This window comes from Cylas formicarius, unplaced genomic scaffold, assembly GCF_029955315.1.
Source record: "Cylas formicarius isolate icCylForm1 unplaced genomic scaffold, icCylForm1.1 PGA_scaffold_9__14_contigs__length_23061073, whole genome shotgun sequence".
NCBI lineage: Eukaryota > Metazoa > Arthropoda > Insecta > Coleoptera > Brentidae > Cylas > Cylas formicarius.
This window is the reverse complement of record NW_026844365.1, coordinates 12,524,457-12,535,711: the sequence shown is the minus strand read 5'-3', so window position 1 is coordinate 12,535,711 and position 11,255 is coordinate 12,524,457. Positions and strand designations below refer to the sequence as shown.

Here is an 11,255-nt window from a genome sequence, read left to right as displayed (position 1 = left end):
GGAACGGTAAATTTGGCAGAGACCCTGCTTGCGACAAAAAAAACTTGGCAACGGGATTACAGAAGCCGCTTTTCGAGAGTCGACTTGAAAGTTTGACACCCATCGCGACTGGTAGAACACTCTAATAATAAATAATATAGACATTAGAAATTTAATGTCAAATTATTATCTGCGGATGATCTGTCAAATGCTGATTAGGAAGGGATGAATGCCAATGAAAATGCCGAAGTAAAACAGTAAGACTTATTTTAAAAACAGACCTAAACAAGAATAAAAAATACAATTCACATCTTCAGACACAAAGAACAGGCGGATATTTCGACCACGCAACGCGGGCACTTCTCAGTGATGACCCTCACCAACGCGTCGCGCCGCTCGCCTCCTTCGGCTGACATTTTGAGCATCTTATCCCCGCCCCCCGTGCCGAAGCCTATGCTCCAATCGGCCGCATCTTCGAAATACTTCCACACCCCCGCGCAACCGATCAAATTTATCCGTTTCATCGCTCCGCGTTCTAGAAGTCTCCGCAACGAAATTGAAGTTAGGTCGGAGTTGTACAAAAGATCTACATCGGTTAACCTCGGTGCCAGCCTGAAAATTACGAAACAATTGCATTGCGTGTTTGACGGACGACATAAGACGGCTCCAATCTAACGAGAGGCGATATTAACCTTCGAAAGTGGAAGGCAAAGGTCCATATATTTTGACCCAGCTTTCGTCTCGATCCCTTTTCGATATTCATACCCGTTACACAATTAAAGAAATTTGTTTGCTGATAAACAAATTTATAGACCAAGAATATTTTTTAGAAATATATAATCAGTGCATGTGACAAAAAGATGGTCAGCATATTGGTACTTTTAGATTTTTCAAAGTAATTTGACACCATTAATCACAGTTTGCTTATAAGTAAGTTAAAGTTTTATAGTTTCTCATCAGCATCGTGTAGTTTATTGAGATCATATCTATCAAACAGGTTGCAAAGATCAGGTTGCTTTGCTCTCTAGAGTCCCACAAGGCTCCATTTTAGGGCCATTGCTTTTTTTAGTTTATACTGCTAACATATTGAACTCTAGTGGCGACAACCTCAAATTAAACCATACGAAATCATGTGCCATGATTTTCGGATGTAAAAACAGTAAGTAAGAAGTAAAATGTCTTTAGTCTCAACATTAATGTTAATGACACAAAATTAAAATTTGTAACTGCTTCAAAACATCTGGGTGTTGGATACTCAGCTTCGATTTAAGGAAAATTTAAAATCTATTTAAAAAAAAAAACTACTGCTCATTAAACACGATTTATAATAACAGTCACATACTAGGTAAAAGTTTGAGAAGAAACTTATGTGAGTCACTTGTCTTGTCTAACTTTAATTATTGTGATTTTGTCTACGGTTTTTGTTTGGATCATGAGAGTCGACCCCGAATTTAAAGAGTTCAAAACTCATGTCTCCGTTTTGGCTGAGAATCGATGCTCGTAGAGATCTACATTTTAGTGGTTTTTTAATTAAAATTATTAGCGAACCCCTTGCTCTCACCTCTATTCGCGATCGATTAATATTTCGTGATTACGTACATAATTTAAATATTAGAAGTGCGAAACACTGTTAAACTCTCAACGTTGAAACTTTCAAATACACATATAAAAAAATTATATTAAATTCGGTTTAAGCTAACAATAAAATTAGCATATTGTAAATATCTTTATGGTTTTTATAGGATTTTTTTTTATACGTACCGACCCCAAGAAGCTTAAATTTTTAGTGTTATGTAGAATAGAGTAGCTTTTAAGACAAATTTATTCATTTTAATATAACAAAAATGAATTTGAAAAATAAACTGGGATACATTTTATGTGCAGAATAATGTCGAGTATTATTATATTTAGACTTATAGTTTTTAAGTTTTAAATAAAAATGCACAATCTAGTTGTCACCTTATTACGAGGTTCACAAAGACCGAACTGAGGTTGTACAGAAAATTTTTTAAGGTTTCAGAAAGATGTTTGTGAGGTAGGTTTAGAATCGTAGTATAGATTTGTTTTTCACAGTGATAAGCACATTTCAACGACGTAAAATAAGCTCTAGGACTAATAAACAAACGGGACTTCTGCGCATACGCGTAGAAAACCGGATCGACCATTGTCGCTTCTCTTTAGATTGGAGCTGTCTGGTGAATTACTCACCGTAACAGCCCGAACAGATCCGAATCGGTGACCCCGCACCTGTTTAGATTCACCCGTTCCAAAGCGACGACCTTCGCAGGCGCAAAGCTTTCGACTATACCCCTAAGCACCCCTGCGGCCCTGTTATTCGACACGTCTAACCTCGTCAATCGGCTCGGATCGCACGCTGATACGAGTTTCTTGATATCGTCGACGCCCAATTCGTTATTGCTCACGTCTAACCGCCGCAAAAGTTTTAAATCGAACTCGGCGTCGGTCGGCGTCGCGCCCAAGCCGGCATTGCTGACGTTCAACGCGCTCAACTTCAATCGCGTCGAAATCGCGGCCAAGTGTTCGACGCTATCGCTCCCTAGCGGGTTATCGCTCAACTCTAACTCGGAAAGGTTTGGAAAATCGTTTTCGCACACGCAGCGGCGCAGGATCGAAACTTCGGCGCTGCGGATGCCCGCGCAGCTTAGATTCAACACGCGGAGACTGCGCAGAGTTACGAGGCTCGCGCAGAGCGCCCTCGTGGCTTGCATGTCGATAAAGTTACCGCTGAGGTTCAAGGCCGCCAACGTGCTCTGGTGGCTGAGCGCTTTCACCAACGGCGTTACGTTTTTGCTCGTCAGGCCTCTGTCAGAGAGGTCGAGGCCGATGGACACGCGATCCAAGAGCTCGCACACGTCTTCATCGATGTCTGGAAAAACGCCGCACAATATCAAATCGCAAGCCGTAAAAATATTTGTTTGTATTGGTCATTATGTCGCCTTAAAGATCTAATTTTTCTTGTGTATATCCATCGTTTATATTCGAAACTGTATCCGTTTGACATACAACTCGGTTGCGATTGAGGAAGGGGTACGTACATATTTCAAAACATATATAGTATTTTTTTTAATTTAATATTGGAGGCATTAAAAAAAATTGAAAACACAAAGTGTGACTTTAACAGATTAGTCTCCTCGCATCAAAATTAACGCACTACTAAAATTTGGATCAATTTAAAAGTTGCCCGCGAACTAAGAACGAAATTATATATAAAATTATAAAATATAGTGCTGAAAATGAAAACTCACCGGCCCCCATGTGCGCGCAGCTTTCCTTGTACCTCTGCGCGAGCGAAGGTAGCGTCCAGTCTACTACCCTGGCGACTACCTTCTCGGCTTGTACGTTCCCCATCGGAAACAACAGACCGAGCATATCGTCGTCCGCCAAGATGGCGCCGTTGACGGTTTCCAGTTCCAGCGAAGGCTTCATGAACTCCTTGCTGCGTTACGAGTGCGAATCGATCAGGTTTTGGGATGCGCAAATATAAAAAATTAGGATATTACAGCACTTTTTCTAGATGGTTTCCGGGTAGTTACCAGAAATTTTACATTATAATAACGTTTCAGAAAAACCTATAAACGCTACAATGTTGAGCTTAAAGGTCCTCTAGGTGACCTTCTCCACACCAGAATACGCATATTACCCTCAATTTGTTATTAATTGATGGTAAGACACAGCCCCGCCCCGAGTGATAAGTTACCTTGCGTATCTTTGGGCGGCCTCCTCCGCCAACCACCTTATTGTCCTGCTTTGGACCTGGGAGAAGAGTACCGGCACCCTAAACAACCTTCGCTCGATCTCCACGTCCACGAATAGCGTGAGATCCGCCCCTTCTCTCGCCTTCGTAGGCGTTCTCGATGTCGTAGAGTCCGCCTCCACGACGATCCTGGTATGACCGAAACTGGTCAACTTCCTCTGCTGACTGCGATCGAAACTGCTGGATCTCTGCGAGCTCGGATTGGACGACGGTGAGATGCTGACGCGGCTTTTGCTGAAACCGGATTCGAGGAGAGAGGTTTGAGTGCGCCTTTTGCTCTCGTTCGATCTTCGACGTTCGGTGGGATCGACGTAGGCGACAGGCTGAACATCTGCGTCCGCGATGAAAAAGTTATCGGATGTGTCTTCGACTTCGAAAGGGCCTGGTTGGTAGTAGTTATTGTCAAAAAGTAATATATAATCAAAAATAATAGAGGCAGGCGTGACCAATAAATTGCGATGCTTCATTTGATATGTTGAAGGAGTTAAAAAAGTATCTTGAACTTGGTTATCTAAAGATATTGTCTGTGTCGCTAATTTAACTTATTGCTTTTAAAACTCATCTTAGTGCGATGGGAAGCGTACAAAAATGACTACCAAGGATTATTCTTTAAAAAACCAAAACCACTCTTACAAGGGAATGGACTGCTCAACATAAGATAACTTCTTGTACCAATTATCGGTAATTTAAAGATAAAACTTTCACGTTGATCGTCAAAATTGCCCCTTTAAGCCCAAAGCTTCGCTTTTAAGGCTTAAAATTAAACAAATAGTGGAAGAAAACTAAAATATTGTGAAGACGGTAATTTATCACTATAACAAAGATCTCTTGATCTTTTTCTAATCATAAAACAGCTTTAAACCATGTAAAAACTGTTCAAAATCTTAACATGCCCTTATTGTTATTATTTTTTATTACGTTTGGTTTGGTTTTAAGCTTCACCATAGCTTCCTGTACCTGTTTTTTGTCATTTAGTTCCAAATTATTCTTCCCACCATCAAGCTGTTTATTTTGACCAGTTTAAATATGTACCACCTTAATAAACAAACAAACTATTCTTACCGTCGAGGATAGATTTAGCCGGCGACATCGAACAGCTACCGTACGACGTATGTCTAACCAACTGCGCAGATCTCGACTGCGATCCTGCCGACCTCACGCTGCCAGACGACCTCTCTCTCCTCCACACCTTTTCGGCGTCGTCCAGTCTCCGTTTCTTCGACCTCGTCGGTTTCGTGTCGTCCTCCAACCAATCGTCTGACAGATCTTCCTCCGCGTCCAGGAGGCCCACCTTTTTTTTCGCAGGTGATCCCTTCCCCGTCGGTTTGCCATAGCTTTTATGACGCAGAGTTTTCATCACCTGCTGGTACTCATCCGCCAAACTGTGTGGCGGCTCGTCGTCTTGGTGCACAACCTCATCACCGGAAGTATCTAACCGCCTCCTCAGATTCCCCAAACAAACGTTCTCCTTGTCCTGCGCACGATTCTTAACCTTGAAATCGTCACACTTCTCCCCAACCTTATCCAGCGCGTCGCTCAGTCGCTTCGCCACTTTGTTAAACGACGTCTTTTCCTCGTCGTTCAACTCGGAGCTAGCTCTTTCCCGCCATTTTTGTAATTCGTTCAACGCGGTACTTCCGTCGTCGGTCTTTGCTACCGCCGACGCCCCCCGATCGAGCAACAGCTCGACCACCTCCAAGTGACCGTTGCTGGCCGCGTCGAGCAACGGAGTGATACCTACAACCATACCCGGTGACCTCGCGACTGTCAAAATGGAAACAATCGACAGTACCGTTGCATTCGGCGCCGCCGCGATCGTTTATGGCCGCCTTGTGGTCCAACAACAACCTAACTATATCCAGGTGGCCATGGACCGCCGCCTCGTGCAGCGGCAACCACCCCGCGTTGTCTCTAACGTTGACGGGGTGGTCCACGTCCAGCCAGTACTGTACCCGTTTTAAGTTTCCTGAAAATTGGGAGTTTCGAGATGCTATAAAGCGAAAAGTAAAAACTTACCACTTTTGGTTTGCAAAGGTTTTTTTTTGTTGTTTTGGTAATTTTGTTTAATTGATAATTGAAATTATCAAAAATATAATACGCTTAGAAATTATTTTTTCAAAGCTAAGTCACCTATAATAATAATAATAATTATTATTATTATTATTATCATTATTATTATTATTATTATTATTATTATTATTATTGTAATGATAATAATAATCTTTATTGTCTAACAGATTAACATCCATTTAGAAAACAACTTCATCCTGAGAACTATAATTATAATAAGTAGTCAACTACATACACTGCTGCAAAGTAATAGTGAAAATACAATCCATTACAATATTTCAAATTTACGTTTAATTAATGTGGTAAAGTGTGAGCGACTAAGACAGAAAACGTCAATATCATTGCAGAAGTCATTAAATAATTTCATCAACTGATACAGAACACCTTTAGTCAAAAAAGTGGTTCTTATAGTCCTTGAGGGAACATGGAAGTTCAGATAGCTCAGCAACTCAGGGCAATCTACTAATTAATTGTAAAGTTTATAAAAAAAACTGAAATGAAAGGAACCCCCCACGATTTAACAGTGTGGGAACCTTAAACATTAGTAATAAATCACTCTGTGGCAGTCCCCTAGCTGGATAGAAACCATTGATATGAAAGTGAAGAAATTTCAGAAATTTTTTATGTTCGTTTTCAATTGGAGTGATGTACTTGCCAAATATTGGTTGCCAATCTGTTAAAACGTACTCTAGTTTCGAGGAGCGCACATAATTATAGTATAACAGTTTTAAAGTATGTTCCCCTGCAAAATCTTTAATCTTAATGATACGTGATCCAGATGGAAAGTCTGTTTTTTGGTACAGATGGAATCAGCGTCAAAAAAAAAAACGTTTCTATTTTTTGCCTGCCGACGCTCCATAAAAATGCGAATACCCTCCGAACGGTTTAAGCAAGGAAGCTGAAATTTAGCTCCTTTTAAGCAGCCCACGGAACACATAATCCCATAAAAAATGGTCGCGATCGGACCTTGGCGTCTTTTTTTTAGACTTTCCACTGTTTTTCGTACATCGCTATTAAACACGATAAGTGTCCGAAAATGAAAACTATCGACTTAATATTTAGCAAGTGAATAGCGTTTGGTCTCCTAACGGAACCCATTGAGATTGGGATAGGGAAGTATATTTAAAAATTTTAAAACCGCGTTTGCATGGGTCATTTCCCGAAAATGGTTTACGCGATTTAAAAAAGATCCGTAAGATCAAATGCTCTAAATATCTATTGCTGACAATTTTTAAAAATATATAGGGTGTGGCCGGTATTCGCAAAAAACTGAAAACGAGGTTCCTCTTTTAATGAAAATTTGCCATAACTAAAAGACTTTGATTCAGAAGTCAATTTGTTTTACACCAAAATATAGGTTGAACTTTTGAATTTAAGGCTTGCAGCTACCGACTTGAGATTTGACAGAGAACTAGAAATCCGGACCCAAATTTAAATCATTGAAGTCAAATACGGAAAAGCATTTTTTTTGTTGGTTATTTTGGTTTCCAGAAAAAAAATATTTTCTCCAAAATAATTAACCCGATCGACAAAATTCTTTAACCAGCAGACGCGGAAGATCCAGTACTATAACTTCTATTTTAAGCATTTTTTCGATTATATACAGGGTTTTTCAATTATGGGCAAAAATCTTAAAAGACTCTGAAAATTGTCCTTTATCACATACGCTGTCCGAGATATTTGAAACAGCAAAATGAAAATCACCATTTCATTCATTCATTTTACGACGTACAGAAAACAAGTATTTTCTCAAAAACCTTACTCTATTGGAAAAATTCATATACCAGGAAATGTGGGAGATCCAGTGCTATAATCTCTATTTCGTTTAAATTATATACAATCTTGTTTAAATATATAACGAAGAGAACAGGGACAGAAAATAGATAGATGTTTTAGGATATATAGAGGCAACACCTTCGTAGTCATTTATCAAAATCGAGAAGGAATTTAATGGGCCAAAAACTGGCGCTGAGAGGATCTTGGAAAAAATGCAAGTATCATGTAACATGTCGAGCACTGGACACTATTTTGCCAGTGGTATTTGCTAACGATTTATTTGGCGAACTTGTTATCTGTTTGTGCAGGCATTTTTAAAGGATACCACAATACCAGAGACAATCATAAAGGAAATTAACATTTAACGTTTGGAGGATCTTTTGAAGTTGGGTATTTTATCGATAAAAATAACAAAGATACTCTGTACATACCTTGAATGCAAGCGACGTGCAAGGGCCATTCACCGTTGAGATTCTTTTTGAATTTTACATTCGCCCTACGTCGTTTGTTCATTTGCCTGTTGGTTGTGGGTTTGGTGGATTGATCGTTGTCCGAATCGTCGCCGGACACATCTTTTAACAAATCCATAAGATTTTCAGACTCCCGATTGCATTTCCGAGTAATATTAGTGACTCTCCTAACGCTATACGCGGCAGCAAGCAATAAAATATGGCGCCAATCAAAAGCGGTCAACATTAACTAATTCCTAACTCCGCCCCCGTACACATTATTAAGTAAACTATACCAATTATATATTTAAAATAACTTCCCCTTTTTTCTTATTTTGTGCTTTCGTATTAAATATTAATAAGTTCTCTCTTCCACAACAAAATGGAACCTTTGTCACAATAGACCTAATTGATACAAATTGATATTTATAGGGAAAATAAAAATTGGTGCGCCAATTTTTTAAAATTAACAATTTTTTTAGATCAAGCAATCAAAAATGAAAAAAATGGAGTTTTTTTGTTTTCAAAATAAAAATTAAAAACCATTGCCCTATATGTTTTTGGACTTTCCGAAGAAATCAATTTTTTAATTACTCAAAAAATTCAGTGAAATTTATATTGTGGGATACGTGTTTTGTTTTGTTTGTTTATTGGGAATCCCCGAATCGCTAAGTACCGTATTCGGGTATTACGTGAAGAGGGTTATAGGTAAATTGGACATCACAAACGCATAATATTTTCTTATAAAGACATATTATTATTAACTAATGATAGATAACACTCTATAATAGCAAGACGTTATTATCACTTTGATCGAATTTGACTAGCCAATTAAGAAGTGGAAAGTTGACGCTGAACTGGTTAATTAACCACGTTCAATTGAAATACATAATGGCGTGCCATGTTTTTGGCCAATTCTAGAAAACAAAGCAGGTTAGGGCAGATGGTTATATGAAAAAGCATATGATAAATATCCACTGAAAATCATTGTATTTAATTTTAAAACACCCTGTATATTATTTTATGTAACTGAGTTAGTTCTGATCTATGGAATTAAACTTTTTTACGCATTTTTAAATATTAGCGATCAATATTAAAAAAAAAATCACGTTTGGTGAAATTGGTCAAGTATTTATGCTAATCAAAACCAACACGTGCTTCAAGTAGACTTAGAACTTGAAGTACTATAAAAGTAGAAAAAGAAGTAATTTTTGACACACGAAATTATCGATTTATCTTTTCCTTTTTCAACTACCCTACGCAAATGCAGTTTTAAAGCGCTAGGAACAATTATCCCAAGGAAATTTATTTTAATTAACCAACTAATTATTACCTGTAATATCGCTAAGCACAATGTCCTCCCCGACATGCGCTTTCAGTTCCGAATCTTCGCTCTCGTTATCGGAAGACGACGTCTCCTCTTTGCCCCCCTCTATCTCTCTCAGTTCGCTGAGGCGTGTTTCCAATTTAAAAGCGTCCACATGGCAATCGAATCTTCGCAAATAATCCACGTACCTAACCAACATCCGTTTCTCTTCCACCAAACTGCCCTTACTTTTACAATTGCCCAAAGCTCTTTCGTACACTTTCTTCACTTCGCCAACTCTATCGCCCGCAAGCTCTTTCAAATCTGCTATTTTACTAAGAGTGTTTAAACTATCTTTTAAATTATCCTCGCATAGCCTATATTCCTTTTCGTAGTAAAACTCGGCTTCCCTGTACTGCTCGTTATCTTTAAAAGTCTCGCCCAAACTAAAGTAACACTCTCCCAGTTCTTTGTTGCTCGCTCCGCTCCTCTGTGCCACTTCCAACATTTTTTTATAATACTCTATAGCTTTCGAGAAATTTTTCAGATCGCACGCCCCGTCGCCCAATTTCTCGTACAATACTTTCAACTGGTTATCGTCGCTGCACATTATAACCTGGTCCTCGGTATAACACAATGCGGCGACTATTGAGACATAATCATCAAATAACCGACCCAACAAAGATGAAATTTTAAACTTACCCACCCTTAAATGATGCTCAATGACCTTTCGTTCCTGCTGACTCGGCGTTTTTAAATTATACGCTCTTCGCAACACTTGCTTAGCTCCGTTAAAGTCTGCCAATTTGATAAAAACTTCTGACTTGGCGAGCATCGCTGCGCAAAGAAACTCCACACTTTTTTCACCCAGTTTCTCTGAAAAAGATGAAAAGTTGTTAATGGAAATATTTTTTTTTAATTCAAAAGATATTCTTACTGGCACATTCTTCAGCTAAATTATAATTCTTAATTGTTTCTTGGTATGAAGATTGTTTTTCCAATAAAGAAGCCATGGCCATATAACCTCTGTATAACTGGTCATATAAATCATGTTTGAGACACAGTTTAATGCTTCTTTCATACAAACTCTTAGCAATCTCATACTCTCCCAAATGTTCTTTAACAATTCCCAAATTAGAGAACAATCTTGCCAACATATCTTGCTTTTCTAAATTGTCATTCAAACTGCAAAAAATAAATTAAAACTAAAGAGTCCTATTGTTTAACTTGCATACCTATCACACTTTTTCATACTTTTCATAAAATAACAATAGGCATCTTCCAGCAGTGATCTATTATTTTCAGTTATAGTTTCCAAAAACCAAGTTAAATACAAGTGACCAGTTTGAGCCAAGGCTCTTTGCTGCTCCAAAACAACATTTGTACTATTGGCAACATCTAACGAGGACAGAAAATTAACAAAATATTCTCCAATAACGCGGCGCAACTCACCGTAATATATTTTAAAGTGTTTCAAGGCATTTTCAAACTGGTTTAGCCCCATATAAGCCTCTCCAATACCTCTGTGGGCCTGTGCATATGGTATTAACTTATTCTCCCCTTTATAAATATTAGCCACAATTTCGAATTCTCTTATTGCCTTCGAATATTTGCCGTGGGACGCATAGTACTCCGCTAAATCTGTACAGGCAGATACCAAGCTGGAGTTGTTACCCACAGCTTTTTTTTTCTTCTTTAGAAGCTCTAAAACGCAAGGCAATTAAACACTTACAAGTTGTTTTTAAAAACACTCACTTTGTTCTTCCATTTAAAATTTAAGTTTGCGTTAAAATATTTTGTTATAAATTTGGCGCCTGAATAATAAAACTGGGTTAGAATGTGTGCTGCATGAATTCTACTTTCGAAGTTCTTCTGTGGTACAGTCAGTGAATGACACTCG

The 11,255-nt window shown here is 38.5% G+C and overlaps 1 protein-coding gene across 3 annotated transcripts; it reads right to left on the bottom strand.

Annotated features, from left to right (window-relative positions):
- Positions 1-242: 242 nt before the first annotated feature.
- On the bottom strand, positions 243-11,208 carry LOC132707835 (tonsoku-like protein). Of its 3 annotated transcripts, none has more exons than XM_060679797.1 (13): positions 11,111-11,208; positions 10,808-11,059; positions 10,591-10,753; positions 10,293-10,540; positions 10,058-10,231; positions 9,383-10,000; positions 8,032-8,172; positions 5,547-5,720; positions 4,817-5,491; positions 3,698-4,136; positions 3,246-3,436; positions 2,188-2,866; positions 243-591 (listed from the first exon to the last, which is right to left on the bottom strand). In XM_060679797.1, exons 1-13 carry the CDS (start codon positions 11,121-11,123, stop codon positions 285-287), a joined length of 4,074 nt encoding a protein of 1,357 aa, XP_060535780.1. In that variant the 5' UTR covers positions 11,124-11,208; the 3' UTR covers positions 243-284. The 3 variants fall into 3 exon arrangements, with proteins under 3 accessions (XP_060535780.1, XP_060535781.1, XP_060535782.1); XM_060679798.1 differs by having other exon boundaries at positions 3,698-4,085; XM_060679799.1 differs by lacking the exons at positions 10,808-11,059; positions 11,111-11,208 and having other exon boundaries at positions 10,610-10,740.
- Between the last annotated feature and the right edge of the window lie 47 nt (positions 11,209-11,255).

Coding starts and splice junctions, on each gene's coding strand:
- LOC132707835 (XM_060679797.1), bottom strand. Junction 5,721..8,031: donor GCACGTCGCTTGCATTCAAG/GTATGTACAGAG, acceptor CCCAATTTTCAG/GAAACTTAAAACGGGTACAG. Junction 4,137..4,816: donor GGCTAAATCTATCCTCGACG/GTAAGAATAGTT, acceptor ACTACCAACCAG/GCCCTTTCGAAGTCGAAGAC.